The sequence below is a fragment of the Python bivittatus genome, unplaced genomic scaffold, assembly GCF_059951505.1.
Source record: "Python bivittatus isolate LINGU-HERP-01145 unplaced genomic scaffold, Pbiv_v1 ctg000840_np1212, whole genome shotgun sequence".
Lineage (NCBI taxonomy): Eukaryota > Metazoa > Chordata > Lepidosauria > Squamata > Pythonidae > Python > Python bivittatus.
In genome coordinates, this window is record NW_028277113.1 from 13,187,395 (window position 1) to 13,213,783 (window position 26,389).

At 36.7% G+C, this 26,389-nt stretch overlaps 1 protein-coding gene across 6 annotated transcripts in view; it reads left to right on the plus strand.

Moving 5' to 3' along the window:
* The window catches only part of FARS2 (phenylalanyl-tRNA synthetase 2, mitochondrial), a 238,406-nt gene that overhangs the window by 154,736 nt on the left and 57,281 nt on the right, over positions 1–26,389 (plus strand). For all 6 annotated transcript variants that reach the window (XR_015794111.1, XM_088131034.1, XM_088131038.1 and 3 more), the window contains one exon: positions 19,733–19,884. Coding sequence is in view for 5 of the 6 variants with exons in the window: in XM_088131034.1 (XP_087987160.1) it covers positions 19,733–19,884 (152 nt within the window). In the remaining variant the exon portion in view is untranslated. The remainder of the gene's footprint in view (positions 1–19,732; positions 19,885–26,389) is intronic.

A 26,389-nucleotide genomic window follows, 5' to 3' on the forward strand; every position in this document is an offset into this window, starting at 1 on the left:
AGTCAACATTCTTTCTGGATTAAAAAGGGGGAAAAAGGGGAAGTTCAAAAATTTAAAAACTTTTGGCAAAAAGCTTAACATGGAATGGATGTAAGAAAGTTTAAAATGGATAAAGGGGATAGTAATTTTGAAAGATTAGTTTTTGGTGAAAGTGCTTTTGAACAAATTGGAATTAAAACAGACAAATGGCCCAGATCTTTGTGGGAATGTTTTTTGTTTACTATTAAAGAGTGCAGACAATTGGTGGATTTTACAAAACAAAAGATAAAGGTAATATGAGCCAGACTGTGATGCTGACTGCAACTATGGAATGCCATTTGAGATGAAAGCGTTAAGGGCACAGGAAGACAAAAAGGAAAGTTTGCCTTTTAATCTTTCCCTTGCAATTGAGACACTTTCACTTTTGGATTATAATATTACCAACCACCAGAAAAGGAGCAAAAACAGCAGAGGAAAGATGAGGATCACTAGAACAACCTGCAGAGGGAGGAATTACACTAGATTTACTTCAGAAAATCTTTGAGGAATTGGGGAATAAGTTAGCTGAATCACTTGATACTAAATTGACAGCTTTTGAAAAGAGAATGGATGAAAGACTTGTAAAGATGAAAGAAGAGGTGAAAGAAGTTAAGAAGATGGAAAGCTCTGTAAAATAAGTGTCTGGAGATGTAAAACAAATTAATGACAAAGTGGAAATTCTGGAGAGTAAAACAGAAGTTATAGACAGAATGTTGGAAAGAGAATTAGATAATTTGGCCATACTGGAACTGAGAGAGAAGAAATTTTGTTTGAGATTTAGAGCAATTCCAGAGGATTCTGATGAAGATATTAGAGAGAAAGTTATTAAAGCTTTAGCAATTTTTTTGGGATTGGGATGAGGAGGATACAGAGGCAGAAATTGATAAAATATATAGAATAAGATTTTCAAGAATAAGAAATATTCTAAGGTATGTCTTGGTGCACTTTGTCAGGAAGAAGACGAGATCAGGTTTTACAGCAGCATTTTAATACGAGACTGAAGATTGATAATACAGATGTAATTGTTCTTAAAGAAATTCATATTAGAACTTTGTATAAGAGAAAAGAGTACTTTTTTTTTGACTGATAGATTAAAGCAAAAAAAGATTCCATTTTGATGAGACAAATTGGAAAATGTGATTTTTACTTTTAAACAGCAGAGGTTTTGGCTGAATTCTGTCCAGAAGGTGATGGAATTTCTAAAAAAATTAAAGAGGAATTGCGGGGGGGATTCAAATGGAGGTGTCAGATGAGACTACACAAAAACTTCAACAGGCGCAACAGGAAGCTGAAAGGGATAATACTGAACTACGCCCTACAGATATTGACTTTTCTAAATTTTTGGCTTGATTATGGATTACAAATGCTTAACATGGAATATAAATGGAGCAAATACTCCTCAAAAAAGAAAAAAAATCATATTTGAAAAAAAAATAAAACAAGATATAGTTTGCTTACAAGAGACACATATTAGAAAAAAGGACATAAAATATTTGATTTATAAAAATTTGGTTGAAGAATTTATTTCATCAGGAACTAAAAAAAAGAAATGGAATTGTTTTGTATATAAACCCTCAATTAAAACCAGAACTTGTGTTGACTGATGAGCATGGTAGATTTGTTGGGGTGGAAATTAATTTGCATGAGACTCTGATATTGGGAAATTATTTCCCAAATGAGGATAAAGTACTGTTCTATAAAAGACTTATGGAGAGACTAATGGGTTTTTCTTATGAAAATTGATGTTGATGGGGGATTGGAATGGAGTGATCTCCCCACAACTGGATAGAACTTCTGAGGAAAATATTAAAATCACTCCAGGCAAATTACCAAAAGTTTTCTTTGATTTGATGGATAATTTAGGGCTTGTTGATATATGAAGACAGAACAATGGCAATTCAAGAGAGTACACATACTTTTCTGAAAGACATAGATCCTTTTCAAGAATAGATATGATTTGGATTTCAAAGAATTCAGCTACTAAGGTTTCTTAAGTAGAGCTACTACCACAGACTTTTTTGAATCACAATCCTGTGAGTTTGATTTATAAAAGAAGTCCAGTTCTTTTGGATGGAGACTAAATGAAATGTTGTTACCAAAAAAAGCAATAGTGGAGGATTGTAAAAAGAAATTAAAAGAATTTTTTCAAAATAATTTAGATAAAGGTGCTGATTTAAGAATGGTTTGGGATACAAGTAAAGCTTTTATCAGAGGTTATTTCATGCAACATAATAGTGAACTCAAAAAGAAGAGGCAACAGAAAACACAAGCTATTTTGGTTGAGATAAAGAGAAAAGAAGAAGAATTAAAGAAATTTTCAGAGAAGTATTTCTCAACAAATTAAGCTTTTACAATGAGAGTTATCTATGTTAACAGTAAGAGAAATGGAAATAAAAATGAACATGTCAGAGAGTTGGAAAGAGACCAATATAGCACTAATACCTAAAGAGGAACAAGATTTGACTTTAACAAGAAACTGTAGGCAAATATCCTTACTGAATGATGACTACAAGTTGTTTAAAACGATTCTGACTGATAGACTGAAAATAATTTGGCAAGAATTTATTCATGAGGATTGATGTGGGTTTTTGCCTAGAAGACAGTTAAAGGATATTATTAGAAATATGTTAGATATTTCGGAATATTTGGAGCAACATAATGAAAAACAAGCCACATTGATTTTCTTAGATGCAGAGAAGGCATTTGACAATTTGAACTCAGCTTTCTCGTTCAAAGTTTTGGAAGATATGAATTTTGGAGAGAACTTTATAAAATGGGTAAGATTTTCTTCACAGAAAGCACAAATAATTGTTAATGGAGAACTAACAAAGCCTTGTGAGATACAAAAAGGAACAAGGCAGGATGTCTCCTGTCTTGTTTAGTTTGGTTTTTGAAATACTGAATAGAGACATAAGACAAGATGAGAGGGTTGTGGGAGTAAAGATTTAAAAAGAAACATACATCGAGTCTCGTTTAACCGACCTTCGCTTATCCGACATTCCGTCGTATCCGACGCCCCTAAAAAAAACACAACAACATGCATAAATCGGCGACGAGAAAAGTGTGCCACTTGTTTGCGAGCATGGGTGTACTCTTCCTTGTTGCTCCTGACAGTGCGGTGCCGCAATGCAAAAATCGATTGCAACAGGCACAGCAGGCGCACGCGTCTAGCCTATGACTCATGTGTCGGTCATGTCTCACCTTTCCTAATGGTCGCCCAGTGCAGTTTGTTATTGTATGCGGATCGGAGGTTTTTTTGTTTTCCTTTCTTGCACTTTTAGCTTTCTCTTTGATTTCTTTCTTTTTCTTTTTTCTTCCTTACTTTATATTAGTTTATATTAGTTTTTATCTTTGTTTTTAAAACTTTTAATAAAATTACTAAAAAATATATTATTTTGGTTTGGGTAATAAATGACTTTAATCTACTCTGATTCTGTGATGTGGAAATAATTCTATTAAATACTGTATATGCATTACTTTTAGCATTAATTTTAATTTATGTTTTTAACCTTTTTAGTTGTTTTTTTAGATATTGTTAGCCACCTTCAGTACTCACTGGAGTAAAAGACAGGGTATAATCTGAATGGAGAGCCAGTTTGGTGTAGTGATTAAAGCACTGGCTAGGAGAGCATCAGTTGTAGTCCCGCCTTTGGCACAAAGCCAGCTGAGTGACCTTGCGCCAGTCACTTTCTCTCAGCCCTAGGAAGGCCATGGCAAACTACTTCCAAAAAACCTTGTCAAGAAAACTGCAGGGACTAGTCCAAGCAGTTGCCAGGAGTCAACAATGATTTGAAGGCAGGCAGGCAGGCTTTCTGCTAGAAGAGATTGAAGATTATGAAAGGGACTTGCGGGGGAGGAGGGAGGGAATCATTGCAGCTATTCCCAACCTGCCGGCACCCAATATACTGGATGATTGCCAGGATTTCCAGCTACTTGGGTTGGGGAAAGCTGGGAGAGACATTTCTTCCAACCACAATTGACGCTGAGATGAAGAGACTGTTTAACCAAAAGGAATTATAAAACAAATAATGTTAAATGAAGTGGGTGAATAAAGTTTCTCACACTCATAAAGAGCAACAAACTCTATGAATTATTAAGATTCAGAGTGCAAAAGCTGTACTCAGTAGCCTAGAAAAGAAAAAAAAAAGGCTTTTCCTGAGTGAAAAATCTGCATCCTAATCCATCCTAACAATGTTATGTGGGAAGAGCCAGCGCCATTTTTTTCTGAATGGTAAAGTTGAAACAAACTGACAGATCAACAATATTAACTTGTGGGTCTTGGGGTTGGTTACCAACTAAAGAAAGTAGAACAACAAATCCCAAAAGTTCTAGCTTTCCTTGCTTTAGATTATAGCTTCCATTCTTACCTAGATCCATGTACTTGTGTGGTTGTTTTCTTTTGAATGTGTCGGTGCCGTTAGGGTAAAACAAACTCATCCCTCCCATGCGTGGTTCCCCCTCCTTGGTCTCTTGTTCCAGAGACAATGGGGAAGATTTCGCTACACTTTTCCTAGTATGTTAATAACTGAACTGTAGAAGCAAAAGTTCTGTGCTTCAGCATTTTATATATGTGGTGCTTGAGTACCCTGACCAGTCATTTAATTACAGATGTCTTACTTGCATAAAATGACTCTGTATATAATTGTTAAAGATTCAATTGACAATTAACTTGTTTGTCTCAGTGACATTTTAAATTATCATAGTAGCTCTTCTCAGATCACAATAAATAGTTTAACATTAGAAAAGTCTATTTTATATCAAATTTTGTAACTAACTCAAATGGCTAATTCCTGCATTTTTAGATTACTGCTTTTCTTATTGGGACATACCAAACAACAGACAGAAGTTAAAATAAAAAATACCTCATATGTATACCTGATGTGATGAGTACCTTCATTTCATGGTTAGTCCACTTCCTAAATTACTGGAACCTATCCCATTTCTCCTTGGTTAAATTTTCATTGTTGTATTCATTTCTCACAGATTGTTTTATATCATTCAGTCCTGCCCCATTCTTGTATTTATTGTTGTCAGTTCTTCTGATGCTTCAACAGTAAGGCAGGATAAATTTCATTAAATGTTTTATTGTGCTTCCATATTAAGTTTCCCCCCCTTTCATAACCAATTTACCTGTGCTATTGAACATATTTTAGCAATCAGTCAATCATTAAGTGAGATAACTCTGCATTTCCAGGAGAAATAAGTGGATATAAATAGGAAATGCAGGAAGGTTGTTATAAGAACAAAATGAGACAAAAGAGAAATCAAATGCATAAGAGTTCAAGTCAAATGCTCAAGGCAGAATACATTATCGCCGTGTCAAATATTCTCTTTATGTGTACCTTGAAAGTAGCTAAACATTTTTTCTGAAAAATACTCAAGTGTTCAGGTTTTGTTTAAAATGTGCTGCTGAGATGATCTCTCAGACTTGTTTTCCTTCTGTTCACTTCCATGATCTAATTTACCATACTGCCATTGAACTGAATGTTATTGCTTATAATAATGCATGTGAGTTTGTTTCCAGTGCCCATGATGATAAGGGTTGTCACAACCAAGGCAAATAGTAATGTGGTCAAAAAGACTAAATCAAAGGAATCCAATAGCGTCTGGACTCCTGAAAACTTTCCCTCCAATTCTTAGAGCCCCCTCCAATTACACCCCCAAATTTTATTTTCATCCCATTTTGAGGCAGGAAACACATGAAATACTTTTCAGTCTAAAATAGTTTTCACAAGATAATAATACCCCTGCAAAAGAAAATCCTGATCCAACATGCAAAACAGCCACATTCATTTTATATCATCACTTTGCTATTGTGGTTCTGCCCCATTCCAAACTAGTAAGTGTGACTTTGGGCTACCAAAAATTTTTTTAATTTTTTTTCCTGAACTAAGTACTGTGGAAAAGCTTTATCAAGGATTTGGGGGGGAAACAAGTAGAAGAAAATAGCTGAAAATGAGATTTTTCAATGATCTTACAAAACCTGTGAAACAATGTACTTTAGTGTATGATATAAACAAGCAGGTAAAACTTGTGGAACTCCACTGCAGGATTTTTATTTCATGAATTTTAACCAAAAAAGTAGACTCTAATATATTCTAGTGTGTATATATATGTATATATGCACATCACCCTCAAGCACCCTCTGGTGCATTGAAGAATTCATAGTGGATTCTTTGATGGTGAGCTCCCCAGGCCCTCATGCAGCAAAGCAGTCCCCAAACCATAACATTTCCACCACCATGTTTACAGTTGATATCAGGTTCTTCTTGTGAAATAAAGTCTTTGGGTTTGGCCAAACATGTCTTCTGGTACTGTGGCCAAATAACTCTATACAATTTTTGCCTCATTTGTCCAGGGTACTCTGTTCTAGAAGTCCTGGTCTTTGCCTAAGTGTTCATGAGCAAACTTTTAGTCTTGCCCTGATCTTCTTTCTGAACAGCAAAGGTTTTCTCCTGGCAGACCTCCCATGAAGATCGAATTTGTGCAGCTTCTCTCTAATGTGGGAAGAGGTACTTGTAGGCCACATGGTGAATTTCTGAGATTCTTTCAGCATCTGCCTTTGGGCTGAACTTGCTGGGACACCTGGCCTGGGCAAGTTGGCAGTTATTTGAAATCTTTTCCACTTGTAAATGATCCCAGACTCATAGGCATCTATAACCTTGTTTCTGAAGGCCTCAGAGAGCTCTTTCGATCTAGGCATGGTGATACCACACTTTTCAACAACAAAGAGCAAATCAAACTAAATGTCTGAGGTTAAATAAGACAGGTTCCTCCCAGATCCTCTCGATGTTCTAATCATTTGCACTTGATCTGGTGCATCTGATTCTAATTTAAGTATTTGAGATAGTGATAAATGTAAGGGGTATACTTACTTTTTCCACATGCAAAATTTGCATTTATTTAAATTACACAGTGGGCTACAAAATGTAAATGGTGCATGATATTTGTTATATTCCATTTGTCTATCAATATTATTGAAATGAAGATCAAATATTTGTATGTTGAAATATGCTGAAAAGCAAAGAAATTCAGTGGGGTGTATTTACTTTTCCACATGACAGTATTTTAAAGCTTAGCTTTTATTATGGTCACAAAATGTAGCATTTATTTATCTGAAGCATTTTTGTGCCATCTTGGTGTGGTTTATAACATATATAAAATACTTCAAGAATAAAATACAATAAAATAGTAAAAGAGAATAAAAACAAGGTTAAAAAGAGGACAAAGGCAGTCTAATAAAATTCAAAAATCAAGGGAATTGATGCCTGGGGAAAAGTAAATTTAAAGACATGGGTTTTTAAAAGAAGCCTAGAATATAGTACATTAGTCTTTAAATGCTGTAAAGAAGATTGGGGGGTACTACTTTGTATCTTTTTTCTTTCTTTTCTATTTTTCTTTTACTTTTTTTCCTTTCTTGTACTTTTAGCTTTCTCTTTGATTTCATTCTTCTTTTCTTTTTCCCACTTTATATTAGTTTGCATTAGTCTTTATTTTCTTTTTTTTAATCTTTAATAAAATTATTTATATATATGTGTGTGTGTGTGTGTGTGTCTGTGTCCTTAAGCCCTGATATACAAGAGGGGAGTGGTCATTCTTGAGCACAGGTGCCATCACAGAGGAGATCTGCCCTGTGTCGCAGCTAAGCAGGAATTCCCAGATGATGGCACAGGGAGCAGTTCATCCCTCTAAAGTCAGAGATGCATGGAGGCTGAGTAATAACACAGAAATATTTCTAACTCTGAAATATATATCCATATATAAAGTCTATAAAACAGCTTGCAACAGAGTATATTTCATTCTGACTAACAAAAGCAGACATTCAAAAACGATAGAATGATCTCAATCCGAATCCAAGGCAAACCATTCAACATCACAGTAATCCAAGTCTATGCCCCAACCACTGATGCCGAAGAAGCTGAAGTTGACTGGTTCTATGAAGACCTACAACACCTTCTAGAACTAGCACCAAAAAAAGATGTCCTTTTCATCATAGGGGATTGGAATGCTAAAGTAGGAAGTCAAGGAGTAATCGGAATAACAGGCAAGTTTGGCCTTGGAGTACAAAATGAAGCAGGGCAAAGGCTAATAGAGTTCTGTTAAGAGAACAAGCTAGTCATAGCAAACACTCTTTTCCAACAACACAAGAGACGACTCTACACATGGACATCACCGGATGGTCAATACCGAAACCAGACTGATTATATACTTTGCAGCCAAAGATGGAGAAGCTCTATACAGACAGCAAAAACAAGACTGTGGCTCAGATCATGAGCTTCTTACTGCAAAATTTAGGCTTAAACTGAAGAATGTAGGGAAAACCACTAGACCACTCAGGTATGACTTAGATCATATTCCTTGTGAGTACACAGTGAAAGTGATGAATAGATTTAGAGGATTAGATTTGGTAGACAGAGTGCCTGAAGAACTATGGACGGAGGTCCGTAACATTGTACAGGAGGCAGCAACTAAAACCATCCCAAAGAAAAAGAAATGCAAGAAAGCAAAATGGCTGTCTGATGAGGCTTTACAAATAGCTGTGGAAAGAAGGAATGCGAAAAGCAAGGGTGAAAGGGAAAGATATAAGCAACTGAATGCAGATTTCCAGAGAATAGCAAGGAGAGATAAGAAGGCCTTCTTAAATGAACAATGCAAAGAAATTGAGGAAAACAATAGAATGGGGAAGACTAGAGATCTCTTCAAGAAAATTGGAGATATCAAAGGAACGTTTAGTGCAAAGATGGGCATGATAAAGGACAAAAAAGGCAGGGACCTAACAGAAGCAGAAGAGATTAAGAAGAGGTGGCAAGAATACACAGAAGAACTATACAGGAAAGATCTTAATGTCCCTGATGTCCATGCTGGTGTGATCACTGACCTTGAGCCGGACATCCTAGAGAATGAAGTCAAGTGGGCCTTAGGAAGCATTACTAACAACAAAGCTAGTGGAGATGACAGTATTCCAGCTGAGTTACTTAAAATATTAAAAGATGATGCTGTAAAAGTGCTGCACTCAATATGCCAGCAAGTTTGGAAAACGCAACAGTGGCCACGGGATTGGAAAAGGTCAGTTTACGTTCCAATTCCAAAGAAGGCCAATGCCAAAGAATGCTCAAATTGCACTCATTTCACATGCTAGCAAGGTTATGCTTAAAATCCTACAAGCTAGGCTTCAGCAGTATGTGAACCAACAACTACTGGATGTACAAGCTGGGTTTCGAAGAGGCAGAGGAACTAGAGATCAAATTGCCAACATTTGCTGGATCATGGAGAAAGCACAAGAGTTCCAGAAAAACACCTACTTCTGCTTCATTGACTATGCAAAAGCCTTTGATTGTGTGGATCACAACAAACTGTGGCAAATTCTTAAAGAGATGGGGGTACCAGACCATCTTACCTGTCTCCTGAGAAATCTGTATCTGGGCCAAGAAGCAACAGCTAGAACTGGTCATGAAACAACCGATTGGTTCAAAATAGGGAAAGGGGTATGACAAGGCTGTATACTGTCACCCTGCTTATTTAACCTATATGCAGAATACATCATGAGAAATGCCAGGCTGGAAGAATCACAAGCCGGAATTAAGATTGCAGGGAGAAACATCAACAACCTCAGATATGCAGATGATACCACCCTAATGGCAGAAAATGAAGAAGAACTAAAGAGCCTCTTGATGAGGGTGAAAGAGGAGAGTGCAAAAGCTGGCTTGAAACTCAATGTTAAAAAAACTAAGATCATGGCATCTGGACCCATCAATTCCTGGCAAATAGAAGGGGTAGAAATGGAAGCAGTAACAGACTACATTTATTTGGGCTCCAAGATCACCGCAGACGGAGACTGCAGCCATGAAATTAAGAGACGCTTGCTCCTTGTGAGGAAAGCTATGGCAAACCTAGACAGCATATTAAAAAGCAGAGACATCACTTTGCCAACAAAGATCCACATAGACAAAGCTATGGTTTTTCCAGTAGTAATGTATGGCTGTGAGAGCTGGACCATAAAGAAGGCTGAGCGCCAAAGAATTGATGCCTTTGAACTGTGGTGCTGGAGAAGACTCTTGAGAGTCCCCTGGACTGCTAGGAGGTCAAACCAGTCAATCTTAAAGGAAATCAACCCTGACTGCTCATTGGAAGGATTGATAATGAAGCTCAAGCTCAGATACTTTGGTCACCTAATGTGAAGAGAGGACTCTTTGGAAAAGACCCTGATGCTGGGAAAGATTGAAGGCAAAAGGAGAAGAGGACAGCAGAGGATGAGATGGTTAGATAGCATCATTGAAGCTATCTACTGAACAACAACAACAAACAAAAGCAGAACCAAAGGCAGCAAAATGCAGATAGCAATAAACTAATTCTTAATAACTCTTATAATTAATGGCAGAAAACATTGTGCTAAGCCACATTCTTAGTTTAGGCAGTAAGGAGAGGCCATCTGTTTTATGTCATGAAAATTGCAACTTAAGCAAGACAGGGCATTAGATGTTTTATTTTATTTATTGTATATCTCTCTTTCAATTCAATTTGAGCACTCAAGGTGACTTAAATGGTTCACCCAAGGCAAAGTATGAACTCAATTCAATTGTGACTCTTGTAGAAATGGGCAGGTATATAATTGTGGTTCATGTCATTTTGCCTGTCTATTCCATCAAGTTTTCTCATTAATGCACTCTTCCCCCCAAAACTGGCTAAAGTTCTTATTGAAAGAGCACTTTTGGTCAAATGAAATAAATGTTACCTTCTTACCAATCATGCCACAATCAGATTTACTAAATTTAATAGTAATAGCTGCTCCAAGCAGCTAGAAATGTCAGTGTTGGCATGGGCAGTGCTGTGCATATTGAAACTGGTTCTGCAAAGATCTGGAGAAAAGATGGAATATGCTAGGCATTCCAGAGGCATTTCTGTTCCTATTTTGAAAATATGGGTCACCAGCTGCAGCAGGAATCAGGTTTTTTAGTCTCTCTAGCCAAGTGTTTCTCAACCTTGGCAGTTTTAAGATGTGTGGACTTCAACTCTCAGAATTCCCCAGCCAGCATGCTAGCTGGGGAATTCTGGGAGTTGGTCCACATATTTTAAAGCCGCCAAGATTAAGAAACACTGCTCTAGCCATTGCAGATTCTATAATTTGGTCCAGGTTTGTTCAGTTTTCTGAGTTATTTTGCTAGTAGGCAGAGTTCCAAGCCCCTTTACATTCTTCTGTTGGGAAGGATAAAAATGACTACTGTTGAGGAATGAACTGCCGCCCAGAGTCGCTTTTTGTGAGTTGGGTAGCCATGCAAATTTGATAAATAAATAAATAAATAAATAAATAAATAAATAAATATTATGTTAACACCCCAAGAAATGGAACTGCAGGTAAAATAGACAGCAATGAAGAATAGACTGAGGCATTTATGATAGCTGGCAGAGAGAGAGAGAGAGAGAGAGAGAGAGAGAGTTATCCATGCTTGGGAAACAGACCCATTGCTCAGGTTTGAGTTTCATTTTCATTTATATTTTATTCAAAATGCTGAGCTAAAACATTAATGTTCTGAATATGGTGGGTACCAATCACTGATGGCCAGATCTATTTTTCCTGTATATAAGTCCTGCAAAATTATTTTAAAGCTGTAATTCTGTATTGTTTCCATATATACTTTTTTAAAACTCTCAAAATATATTCTTGAATACATACTTAATATATAAAATATTTTTGTCTAGGTATATTTTGATGTATTGAAAATTCCAAGAATTCATCACATTTGGGGAAAAAATGAACTGTGCCCTACACATTAATTTAAGAAATATGGATTATTTAATTAAAATCTGTTTATGTCACTTCTAGCAGCAAAAGCAGTGTTTTTATACTGAAATTGCAAATAATTCCTTAAGCCTCTCTATATCAATGACTGTTGATTGGTTTCTTATATTCTGACCATATATTATTGTTATAATTCATGTACGAATTGTAAACTACATGTTGAAATTATTTTTATTGCGCTGCTTTTTTTCTCCAGATGTTTGAGATAGATGAAGGTAAATCAATTTTCTGAGTGGCCGGATTTTGGTGACTAGTATGGTTGAATACTTAATGGTTAGAGGGGCCTTGCACTAAGATTGTAATGCAGTCCCCACATGAGAAATGGTTGCCTGTAGTTTCAACAGTGGCCCACATTTTGTATGGAAAGGATAGGATATATACAGTAGGTGATCATTATCCCAATTAGTAATTCACACCCACTGCTGCTGAGCTCCATTCAACTGCAAACAGCATTTTAAGCCTTGAAATAACCTCCTAGGGAACAAAGATTTAATGACACTGTATAGTGTAGACTTGTTGAAATATTAAGAATTTACAGACACCCAGACATTTTCTTACCCTTTGACTCACTTTTCACTGCAGTTGCAACAAGGTCCAGAGCAGTGAACCGAACTATGTCTGCTGGAGAAAACAAAATGTTTAACTACAGCAGTTGCCTCAGTGACTCTGAAGCGATTATATTAGCTCAGTAATTGGGGAATTGAGATGCTTTTACTGATGCTGTTTCTGTTTGTATGTTTGTTTTTGCAGTAATTTGTATGTAACAAAATATATGTAAAATATATGCAAAATCACACATCATGTTTCTCCAGATAGATGGATAATTATATTTGGAAGGAAGGAGAAATGTGTTTAGCTCTATATGACCAGTGGGATGTTTCTGCTTAATCAAGCCAAATGACAATTAACTTTGTTCTGATATGATATAAATTTAAGACAGAACATTGTGTGTTGACATTATTCAGTACAAGTACATTTTCCATGAATTTTGATTCAGTCTCTGCTTCACTCTAGAAAATAATAGGTTCAGTGCTAATTGATCTATATAAGGAGAGAAAAAGATAATAATTGGCACAAGGCAATCACAAAGAGTGATCCTAAGGTACTTCTAGGGGCAAGATAGGTACTAGGCGCTTTCTGGTTCATAGTTTAATCTGTTACTAACAGGTGCTATATTAGCACTCTGTGAATTATGCAATTGTAATAAATTCGCAAATATGAATGAAAACATTCTTCTCTATAGTATTTTGTATGTTTTCAGCGAATAAACATTTTCTTCTTTTTTATGGTGTTTGCATGATTTATAACAGACTTGTTGGGCTTTCCTGTAAGCCAATTTTGTCTATTACAGTTGAGTTGGATCCTCTGCTATTTTATTAATGCCACATTTGAATAAGAATTTAAATATGTATACTTTTAACATTTCAGATTACGGAACTTCTTACCTCAGAAGACCCAAGTAACCCTTCATTTTGGCTGATTTTCAGTATTTGGTTAAGGTATCATTTTTTCTCCAAACTTTAGCCTGATTTAAGACACACACACCCCTTTCTTTTTAATGATACAGTTTTAATTCCCCGCCCAAGGAGCAGGGGGAAGGTAGGATGAATTTGAATAAATAAAACATGTAATAAATTAATTTCCAATATAAAAATATGTAATGTTCTCGGGCAACACACTTAGAAATATATACAGATAACATTTTTGCCATAAAAATATAGTCCTAATCATAGCAGTGCTTTATATTGGTAGTATAAATCACACAGTTCACATGAGCTTTGTGGTCATGCATTATCTATAGACACTCTTCAACATGCTGCAATAGTATTGGTATACAGAAGGATCATTCATACACTCTGGTATTTCATCAAGAAACGTGTGATGGCTTTATCGAGGCTTGAGTTTTCAAGTATTGTAGAGGCGATGAATTTGTTTGACAAGTTTATTCATGTAACAAGTTGAATAATCATTTGTGATTCACAATTGGAATCACTGTGGGGTTGTTAATTTAAAATTCTCACAGTATTCCTCATCAGATATTCATTAAAGTGTTTGCGTCATGTGCAGCCAGGTCTGTATAAATCGGTACACTGTAAATTTACGCTTCTTACAAGTTTATTACTTTATCAGGTATTCACTTAGGATTTCACTATTCTGTCATAAATTTTTTCCCAGGCATAAAATATATTTTGCTATTGAGTTAATATATTGTATTAATCAGACAGTGCATCACCTGCTGTGGGCAGAAAAGCAAAGTAAGAAACATTGTTTACCATTGAAACAGCTGGGGATCATTGGTAGGGCATAGGGCAAAAGAGGAAACATGTTAACATGGACGTAGGGTGGAGGCGGATCATTTGCAGGATGAAGCTGATGGGCAGGAGAGCAATTTTTTTGTTTTCCTCTTCATGTTCCCCATCTTGGCTTGTTCTTCTAGCTAGAGAAAAAAAATTAAAAACTGTGGGCAGGGCCATCTATATCAATGAAAGTTAAGTCCTGTTCTCCTCCTGTCTAAATACATGATAAGAGAAACATGAGGTTGGTAATTCTGTATTTTAGTTATGGTTTGTTTAATAACATATTAGTTTGTAGACGAGCAGGCTAATCCCAGTTTGTTAAGCCAGTTAAGATTTGTTTTTCCTCTGTCTATTCCAGTACCCAGACGGACCTTAAAGCTCCAGCAGTAAAAGGCTGTTTTGCTCCTGTTTATGTGGGAGTGGGCTTTTGTTTGACTGTTTATTGTAAAGTATAGGTTTTTTACTTGCATGTTTGTAAGGCACTGATGGAAGCTGTGTGTTCATAAACGCTGGGGGATTTGTTTGTTTGCTTGTGTATTTCAGAGTCGTTCTTTTTAAAGGAAGTATATGAAATTTGTAATCCAACTTCAAACTGTGGCATTAGATTTAGATTTGTTGTCCAAAAGTAAATCATAAATTGTTGCTTGACATGGGTTCGAATGTTTAAACAAACTGTAATTAAACAAAGCCTGGATTTATGTTGTGTGCGAACCAGCCTTCTGTGCAGTACAGAGTCACTGTATTGGCAGAGGTTTGAATTACATTTAAAATGTCCGATTCCAGTTTTGCGAACATTGAATGTGTTAATAGTCTCAGGGAAAACAATCTATTTTCTTGTGACCATTTTACCATAACTATATCAGCGTGTATATGTGTGTGGCCAGATTGCCCAAATCTAAAGAATCTATTTCATGTTCATGAATGTTTGCCCTTTAAAGCCATTTTATTTTCTCTCCCTTCCCTCCCGCCCCGCCCCATTCTGCTTTCTTTTTCTGTGCTTTTGTAATCTCAGAAGTTTGGTGATACTGTACGGAGTATGATGATTTAACAATGCTTTTCAGTTAATCAGAGTTATCTGAGGGCTTCAAAAAGCTAATTTGGGTGGAGGCAATACTTCCTGTCCTTTTTCTTAATGGATTTTATGACTTCATGCAGAGGGGGAATATAAAAAAGTATCTTCCTTGTGATTGGACTGCAACAGGTAGCCGTATGCCATTTGTGGTATCATAATGTCATTATATTAACAATGTAACTTAGGAATGGTGGAATCACACAGAGGGAAAAAAAGAGGAAAAATAAAACATATTTCCTTCCCCTTATATGATGGGTGTTTATCAGTACAGGATGTTTTGTCATGCATACCCATTCTGCGAAGCTCCTGTTGATGGTGGTTTTATTCTGTGTATAATATCAGCAGGCTCCATTGCCAGTGTTTAAAAACTGAGTGGTAAGAATGAAATTGAAAAACATAATATATATAGTATATTATATACTAATATATAGTATAAAATGTATATTTGATTAGTCTGTATTTTTATGAAGTTTTTTCCCTATTTTCCTTTTTTGTTCTTTTCTTTTTTGGTTATTATTTTTAAAGTCGATTTTGTGTTTTCTTCAGTTTCTTTTTTTTAAGTGCCTCTTTCAGTTTATTTAGGTTAGCATTCTTTTTCTTTTATATATATATATCTTACTGTTTAATAGTTTAGCTTTTCCCCCCAAGATATAATGTCTGCATATGTAGTTGTTATGAACTGTTACATTATTAATATGTGATTCCTCCCCCCCAAATTTAATTATAATGTTTTAAAAACTCAAACAAACTAAGGCCTCTAGGATAGGTTCTCATTGTTTCACAGGACCAGAGTCTGCTGACCACACAGAAAGGATCTCTTTATGTTCTCCTTCTGAGATAGCTACCCTGCTGCTCCAAACTCAGAGAGTAGCATTAGCTAAGGAGAAAGCGGTGTGCAAGAAGCTGCTTCACATTTGGTTGGCACGTGCTTTGACTCAAGGTAATCCTAGGGATGCTAGAGGTGCATTGGATTGACAAAGCGGAAGGCAATACTCATGCTTCAGTTTCTGCTTCTGAGATGAACAGCAGAACGATGAAATCAAACTCAGTGCACACATGCTCACTCAGTAGGCATTTTTCCAAGGGGAAAGTGAATAATATAATCACCTCTTCTTGTTTGTAGAGGTGATTTCCATGTGAGAAGCACCACTCTGGATTTGTGGTAAGAAAGACAGTATATAGATTACAGGAAAACTAAAAGTATGCGACCAAGGGACTACCACTTCCCAGGCCCTGTTTTACTAAAGGTTGTTCTATAGCTAAGGGGTATATTCAAAGAACCCCTTTATATGCCCATGCTCTGTGTGTGTATGTGTAATTGACATGTATATAATTAGGTATAGTCAATTTCAGGTGGTCCAGGTGTCTCTGGACTGAAATATTTGTGTTTGTCTGGGCATGGACCCCAAATACAAGCATAAGCAAAAGGTTTTTTTTTTGAAAGTGTGTGTGTGGGGGGGGGAACAGATGAAAAATAAAGCAATTGGTAGTGAGCATTGCCTAAAAGGAAGTAAGGAAAGGGAGGTGCTGGGAAGATTGGGGAGGGCTAGTGGGCTTAGCTGTATGTGCTGCACTTACAGGGGTATTGGTGGCATGCAGTGGCAGCTAAGGGGGGTAGGTAAAGGACAGCACTGAAAGATGAGGAGATGGGCAGGCTGGCCATTTGAGTATGCCATGTTTGAAGCAAGGGCAATGGTGGTGGTGGTTGTGGTGGTGGTGGTGGTGAAGATAAGAAAGGAAGGCTCTGGGAAGTTTAACAGGAAGGCAGGTGCACAGACTATGCAAGGAAGGCCTTGCCCTACTCTTCCTGTAAGACCCCTCCAGATTTTGTTTTAGCTGAAACCTGGAACAACCAAAATGTTCCTGGATTCGGTGCTGCCAAATCACAGTCTACCTGAAATGATTCAGCCAAAGGTGATAAGGCCTGTTAGACTGGCCCACTCCAGGTGACTGATGGACCCTGTTGAGTTCCAGAGGGAGCTTAGGTTTTCCCTGAGGATCTGCTGGGCAGTTCAGCCGAGCCCTTGGTTATAGCCTGGAATAGGTGGGTGACTGAAGCCCTTGACAGGGTTGTGCCTACACAGCCTTTCTCTGTGCACTGATCCTAGGGTGCACCTCAGATCCATTAGATGAAGTACAAGAAATGATGCCTAGAGTGCATCATTGGAGAAAGATAAAGAGTGAATCTGACTTAAGATAAGTGAGAGCCCGTATTTGGGCCTACATCATGGTGAAAAGGGCAGCAAAACATTGTTATTTTTCTGCCATTTTTGTGTCTGCCAATAGCCGCCTGTTTTGAGTGGCCTACTCCCTATTAGGGAGAATTGTACCACAGGACCATCTGCAGGGTTGTGGTGAGGTATTTTCATGCTGCTTGGCAAATAAAGTCATTCAGATTTGCTTGAAGTTGGACTCTGACTGGACAGGTCCTAATGAGTTGTTCGGGATATAGTCTTGTGAGATTATCTGAACTGAGTTTGATCCTGTGACTCCCGAGGATGTGGACAGTGTACTCCAATCTGTTAGTCTGCCCACCTGTCTGTTAGATCCCAGCCCTTACTGGGCTGTTAAGGCCTATTTGAGGGAAGGGATGGTACCACCAGCCTTGAAAGAGGCAGTGGTGCACCCCATCCTCAAGAGGCCATAGCTGGACCCTTACATTCTGGATAAGTGGATAAGCCAGTTTCTGATCTCCCCTTTTTGAGGAAGGTCATGGAAATGGTGGTCAGACAGCAGTTGCAGATAATCTTGGAGAAAACAGATTATCTAGACCCATTCCAGACGGGTTTCAGACTGGGGTATAGTATGGATACAGCATTGGTCACACTTGTTGATGAACTTTGGCAGAATCAGAAAGGGAACGGTGCATCCATCCTTGTGCTCCTTGATCACCCCTTCCTCAGTGGTTGGTCTCAGTCAGTGTTGATGGGAGGGGAAGATTGCACCCATAGTCCCTTACTTGTGGGTACTTTTGGTTTGATGATCTCTCCTCTCCTGTTTAACATCTACATGAAATCGCTGGGTGAGGTCATCCATCAGTTTGGGGTTTGTCATCAGTATGTTGATGATACTAAGCTGTACATCTCAATCCCAGGCTGCGTAGATGAAGCTGTCGCTGTACTAACCCAGTGTCTAGAGGCTGCTTGGATTTGGTTGGGGAGGAATAGATTTTGGCTCTGTCCTAGCAAGATTGAATGGTTGTGGCTGTTTGGTCTCCCTGGGACAGGGAGATTTCCATCATTGCTCCTGGATGGGCTTGTACTTCCCTATTCAAGACTGATGTGCAATGTAGGGGTCTTCCTGGATTCACAGCTCCTGCTCAAAAAGCAGGTGGCAGCTATAGCCAGTTGGGCCTTTGCACATGTTCATCTTGTATGCCAGTTGTGCCCTTTCCTCAACTGTGAGACCCTTAAGACAGTCCCTTAATGCCCTAGCCACTTCATGACTAGACTACTGCAATATGCTCCACATGGGGCTGCCCTTGAAGACCATCTGGACACTACAGCTGGTACAAAATGCAGGGACACAAGCAATAATGGGCACTTCACGGTATGCCCATTGTCACTAACTGCTACGCGAGCTGCATTGGTTGCCAGTAGGCTGCCAGATGCAATTCAGTGTGCTTTATATGCAATTCAAGGTATCACAACCTATAAACCCCTTCATGGCATAGGGCCTGGTTATCTAAGGGACTGCCTATCTCAGTTGTTTCTGCCCACCTAGTACGCTTAGGCAGAGTGGCTCCAATTAAATGCTGCCATCTTGTGGGACTGAGGAAGCATGCCTTCTCTGTCATGGCCCATGACCTCTGGAACAGCATCCCCCCAGAGATTTGGACAGCACCTACTCTCCTTCTAAGGGTTAATATGGCCTTAGGTTAATATGGGTGTGATTTATTGGTCAAGCCCCAGTTGTATTGTTGGGGGGTTTTTTGGTTTTTTTTTTACCATTTGTACTGTTTGTTGTTTTATTCTGGGCCCCTGGTTTTTGCAAGTATTAATTTTTTTTTCAAGGATTTTGTAAGCTGGAGTGGGTGGCCATATTATATTCAATAAATTAAATTAAATTAAACTAAACTTCTAAGCCATGTGTTTATTTCTGGTTTGAGACAAAATACATTTTCCATTTTGCTCACACTCCTAATGCTCTGAAGTTTGTCTTTAAATTTCTTACTAATTTAGGAGCATTAAAATCTACTAACAGTAGGAGCAGTGGTGATGTCTACTCTTTGTGTGTATCTACATATATTAAACACATGCAGACTGAAAAATGGTTTTCAAACATCAGCATGTGAAGAGCTAATCTGAATTGTGGCAAAGCTAGGTTAAAATAAATGTGCTTAAATAACTACTTTATTTAAAATTAAAATTAAAAGATTGTATTTTTAAGGTGCAATATTGTTATTTTAAGATAATGTAACTTTATAGCCTTTTAACCTATGTGGTAATCAATTCAAATTTTTATGATTATAATGAAAAGTAGGTAACAACATTCATAAATTTACTTCAGAGCATTTGGTTTTCATTCTTTTATCTTTGTATTTTTTAGCCTTTCAGTAAATATCCTCCTGTAATCAATGATATATCCTTTTGGCTGCCTTCTGAAAAATACTGTGAAAATGACTTCTATGATTTAGTCCGAACTATTGGAGGAGACATGGTGGAAGAAGTCAAGCTCATAGATGTATTCACACATCCAAAGTAAGTCTAATGCATTATACCATGGTGAAGTATTTATGATCAATGTTTACAAATATTTACTAATATTCTAAATAGAGGTAAACATTTCATAATGTAAAAGCTGATGATTAAGTACAAATAAATGTAAATATTAATTCAATCAATCAATTTATATTGCCACTCATTTGCCAAGTGACTCTGAATGTCTAACAAGTTAAAAACATCAAAAATACATCAACCATAAAAAAAAAAAAAGCCACAACCATTACCATGGCTGAATCAGGCAGGGAGGGATGCTACATGCTACAGATGCCCTCCAAGTCTGTGAATTTCACCTCTAAAAATTTCCCAGAGAATATGGCAGTAGCTGAACATTTTGCATCTTGAAATCCACACATCTAGAAGATACCCAGATTAGGAAAGGATGGTCTAGAAGAACAAGCTGGTTGGGCAAGATTAACACCCGTTTAGTAGAAAATGCATTTGAGCTGATAAATTTATGATGATGGCAGGATGGTCAAGGAAGATGTGGTACAAGAAACCAGCTCAACTGCTTGTGGATAAACTCAGGTGCAGACATTGTTAGGCAAAGATATTAAGATCAGAGGCCAGTGAGCAATCTGAGGTTTTCATGAGCAGATATGCAGGATCTCGTAGAATAAGTCCTATTCAAAATTACATTTCTGAAAGGAAATCATACCCATACATGTATGTGGATTGTAGTTTGAATACTGAATGTTTGGGTTAAAGGCCCACTACTGATGGTATCTCTGTCAAATGTGAGCACCTTTAAATGGTTTCCATAGCAGCCTTTGCCATGTGCAAGCTGTTTTATGTACACTTCATATAGCTGAAATTATTCTCCTCTAATTTTCCAGAGACATTACAGATAAAAATTGTAATGCTCACAGATATTTCAGAATGGGGTGAAGAAAATTGTGCATCTATTGTTTATAGTGAGCGGATATATGTCTATTAATGTGTCAACTCACATAAATGCCATAAAGAATGGTTTGAAATGACTACCTTAGGGGAATCTAATTGAATCAGCCAAACTTCTAAATATATCCTGGATTCATTTTATCTGTCTTACATTAATAAAGGTTTTTTTTTGGGGGGGGGGCAATGAGAAGCAATAACTTGCCCAGTAATGTTGTTTCATGGCTTATCAGAGAATTAAATCTTAGAAGCAAACCACTAATGTGTAATGAAACCCTTGGGGTGTTTTACGTTTGGTGAAAAGCAGCTTTGGAAGGAGATAGATAACAAGTAGAGGAACAGGGGAAGGGAACTATTTAAAGTTCATTTGCTTTTTACTTTGCAGTATCTAGTATATAGGAAGCTAAATCTTGAGTTGGAGGCTTGGAAGAAAAAAACGTTTTCTACCATAGTCATCAGTCCGTAAGCACAATTATGCCAAAATTATGAAACATGCATTGTGACATCATGATGCACACTCTGCCCTTTTGTACTTGGGTTGCAACGGTGCATGCAAGGGTATCAGGGTAGAGTTAACGTTGCGACACTGCTATGTATGTTTGTCACTTCCTCTCCCCTTGTCATCCCCCTTCAGACACCCATGTTTTCCACAGTTATATGAGAAAGGCACAAAAGAATAGGTAGGAAGAAATAGACAGAATTCTAATCCAGAAATGAAGTGGGCTGTCAGTAGTACAGTATATAGGAAGTAAATTTTTAATCAGAACAACTAAAAATAGTCTTTAAAAGATGCCACAGGATATAGCAAGCAACAAAATTGATTTTATTTTTGCTGCATCACCACAGTCTTTTTAAAAAGGCATTGAATGAAGAAATCTCTTTTTAGATCTGTGATTTGCTTGCTTACTTCCTACAAGCAGAGTTGTTTATTTGTAACTGTCTGAAACAAATATTAACACTGGGGCAAGAAAAGCTAATGGCTGTCATTGTTTAGTTAGATATGTTATTATTCTCAAAACCTTTGGGTGCATCTAGTTTTAGGATATAAAGATCTCCACTTTGAATTCACATGTTTCTGGGGGGGTTGGAACATTGGCAATCATCCATTCATACCTTTTGATCACCAGCCTTCAAAACACCATTTTATATTAGTTCTCATTTCTCCTTCTGCATTTCTAACAAGTTGTTCTTTTCAAATATACAAAGTAATTTTTTAAAAAAGAAATGGAGCTTCAATTTTGCATTGAAAAAAATTTTTTTTGCAGTCCAAGTAAGAAGGCAACACAATTTTCTATTAGAATCACATAAATGAAAACATAATCAGTTCAGATTTTCAGCATTTGATTGTTCATTCTGAATACACAGTACTTTGCAAAGTGTGTTGCCTTAACTTCAGTACCAATAAAGTCTTCAAGTAGTTTCTCAAACAAACCACCAAAGGAGAAGGGAGTGAAAATAGAATCCAACAGGCACTAATGTAATCAGTGTGGAAGTTATATTATTTGGATATGGAGCTTTTTGAATCATGTAATTTACTGTAATTTCTGTATCTGTCTAATACTTTAGATGAGGATTCTGGCATCTGCTGGAAAGGAGGTTGATTCTTGGCCTTTTATTCCTTCCCAGTTTAGAATAGCTATGAAATTAAATGCAGTAATGTCCGATTCAAAGTGAAAATTACTGTTCTCTTCATACTAGTGTTTGACTAGGTTGAAATGCAGATTTTCAGTCTGGCAAATTTTTGTTTCCATTTTAAATTAAAACTCTATAGAAAAATCCCCTAAATGAATCAAGGGGCAGATGGGTATTGGAACTATTTTCTAGTGTGCCTTTTATCTTTTTTTTAAACTCTTCAGAAACCTATCACATTTAAAGCAGTGTGGCAAGAATACAGACATTTTCTTTTAGAATGCATGTGACCCTTGTATTTTATCATCTCACTTCCATAACAGAAATGAACATACACGGTGGCCCAGAAAATGATACTGAAGGAGGATAAGCTAAATCATTTGTTTCCACAAAAAAAGCAATGTTGTCTATTGGGCTTTAAGCAGAGAAGATCCAATTATGGTTGTGATGAGGGAAACAGTCTGGAGAAGTAAATGGATAGGTGATAGCTCTGCTCTGCTGTTTTACTCCAGTTTCCATAGGAATTGGCTGTTTACAGTAGCATTTGTTAAATATCATAATTCCCATGTTGATCCTTGCATCCAAGAATTTATGTCCTGCAATTACCTTTAGAAGAAGAAAGAAACAATGATAGGAATGTTGTCACAGATATTCACATATCACAGGGGAAAGCTACATCCTTTTATGGATCCTTATGAATGATGTGTGTATTTTTCCAATGGCTCTTTGTGAAATAGGAGAATATTGTCTTTATGCACTTATATGCAGTCAGTCATAATGAACTGACTGCCAGGAAGAGACACTTCATATTTCATCAGCTTTCCTGTTCTTCTTTGCTACTTTTGCACTAGGCTCTCTTCCAACTGTTGTTTCTCAAGTCAAGTGGAAGTAAGTGGGAGAGGGCTAGCCCAGAGTATAGGACCATGGAGGAGAATTGATGAACAAAGGAAGAGTTAATAATACTTTTTTCCTTGATTCATTCTTTATAATTTTATTTTATTTTCCTTAAAACATCTATCTCACCCTTTTCCAAGGTCCAAGTGGTTTTAAGTCATAAAATATACCAATAGAGAAGAAACATACATTGAGCAAAATAGGCTTTGTGAATCACCAATTTTAAAGGGGTTAAGATCCCTAAGAGTATCAGAGGAGAGATAAAAAATTATAACTTAGAAACTGATAAATCCCATAAAACAGTATTTTTGTTTTAGATAATGATGACCATGGTGATGATGATTCAAATGTCCCAATACCCCCACATTCACAATAATGCAAAAGCAGTCTTAAAATCTTTGTTGAGATAATGTGTACTTTTGCTGTTAAAACACACACACACACAAATTGGGGGTGGGGATTAAAAGAGTTTTGAAGAATTCAAGGTTATTTATGATATTTCTAAATCACAAATAACCTTGAATTCTTCAAAGATTTTTTAATCCCCACTCCCAATTTGTTCCCCCCCCCAAGCAATGGCTGTTGTTCTTTCCATAAATCTTGTCCTAAGTCGCTATTGTAAAAATAACATAATTACATTTTCATTTAGGTGCACTTACCTGTATGTGAAAAATCAGTGGCCCAAAGGTTTGAACATGTTAGCCTGTTTTGGCCACCTTAAAAATGCCTTCCTAACCATATGTTTATATGATTAACTGTTACAGCTATTGAAATTATCAAACGGGTCAATGCTGTTTTTCAATATATACATACATATAAAAATCATATTTAATTAATAAATTATAACTGCCCCAGAAAACCCCCTGAGGACTTAACAAGGAAAGAACTCTATTAAGCAAGAAAATATTATTCCGGTATCTTAGACACTTGATCATTTAAACATTAACATGGACATGTACTTAAGCAACTAGAATATTGGTGATTTAGATAGTTGGAAGTTGCATGTAAGATCATTTGTTTTAATAAAAATTAATTCACTGTTAATCCATAAATTAACTGAATATATGACCATTCATGATGATTTATTCCACATTATAAGCACATGCATATTAAATATGTGAATGTGGGACCAATCACTTTTAAAAAGTAGAAAGCAGAACCTATGAAAATGACTCCATTGCATTAGGATATGCTGTTTTAACACATCTGATTTTTGAATGTGCACAATCGTGATCCTTAAAGTCACTTTTCATAATTTTTTCTGTGAATGTTGCTCATCCATATAGGAACCTAGAAAGTTATTTATAAATAATCGTAAATAAGTGAATGCAGAGGACTGAAGCTATCCCTTTCAAAGACTCAATTTGGAGCTAATATCCAATACTATTTAATGAAGATTTAATTAACCTTTAACTATAAAAATTTAGTCCTTTACATTTCTAAATATAACCAATCAACCAAACCATTCCTCCTATCAGTTATGGCTGGTAATAGACCCAGTCTCACGTGGAAGTCTGTTAAAATGCTGGAAATTATGTTTGCAGTATTTCATATAAGATTTCACATGTCATGTTAATTTATTAATTTATCAATTGATATTTCATATTCCCACCTCATTAGTTCACAAAAGATAATTGTTTAATCAGATAGTGATGGATATTGTTTTTACTGGCATTGATTTTCCTGACTCACTCCTGTCTCCCAAGGTGCAACTTGGATGCCTCCCTTAATGTGCTCAAGAACAGTGGGGTTTCTTGCAGGTGCCTATAAGATGAAGCTATCATTGAATAATCTCTTGAGAGACAGACAAAGGATGACAGCATAGAAATCCTTTGTGTGTTGCATAAAGGTGCTTGATGTTGAAAGAGGTGATGGGGGGGAAAAAACTTGTCCAGATTACTGTAAAAAAATTCCAATATGTAGGTCAGAGATTTATAATGGGACCAGAAACACATTCCTTGCTTCTCAAAGCTACCTATGTAGGTTTCAGAACTCCCCTTTTAACAGTAACTAATTTCAAATCCATTCAGAGAAAACTATGTAATATTTATTTACAAAGCATGTTATTATTCTAATATTCTAGACACATGCTCATATTTATATTAGTACTTTTAAACTCTCAAACCTTGCAATTATCTACTATAAAAATATAACTACTATTAGCCAATAGGGAAGTACAAGCAAATTAGATGGAGGTACAAGAGCTTACAACCCCTCCTTATTTCCCTTGTTTCAAAATGCTTTGTTTAGTCACTTCTCAGTGGATTGCTGCCTGCAAAAAGCACTTAATAAATCCCAATATTAATTCCTAAGCTAATTTTTCTGAAGTGCTTTGTAAATAACCACAGTTCTCAGAGACCCTATGGCAGCTTTTCTAATCTGGTACTCTCCAAATGTTTTGCTCTACACTATTTACTCATTGTCCTGCTGGCTGGGAGGTTATGGAAACTGTAATTCAACTCATCTCCCGGTACCAAGTGACTTTATTAAAAAAGAACAACAATCTAAACTATTTGGAAAAAGAGGTTCAGTACATGTTTATTCTATAAAATAAGGAAATTTAGACTGTTCTTAATATTTTATGGCAAAATTTCTCAGGTTCTGTCATAGCAAGCTTCCAGGAGGAAGGCAGGCAGGCAGGCAGGACATTCAGAAAAGGGAACTTTCTTGTGTACTTGGTCTGGCAGTGCCTGATCCTGCTGCAATGATTTTGTCTCAAGCAGTTTATTTTGTTTTCATGGTAAGCATAGTTTTTGCTCAGCCTGATTTTCTGACCTAGCATAGGGAGCGTAAAGTGGCCACCTTGGACAGTGGTTCCTAAGATAATACTGTATACAAGGAGATCAGATTATCTAGTTTTTGTTTAATAACATTGAGATTTGTTATTTTAATGTAGTTGCATGCGTGTAGTTCATTTCTGACAGGTGGACCTATAGATTGGAGAATGGTGGCTTGGTGGATCTAAAGCAGATTGCTTAAATTTGGAGCTTATGTTCAGAAAGTTTGAGAAACTTTGCCTCAGAAAATAAGAAAGTAAAGAAAACTTCTGGTGTCATATATGTTT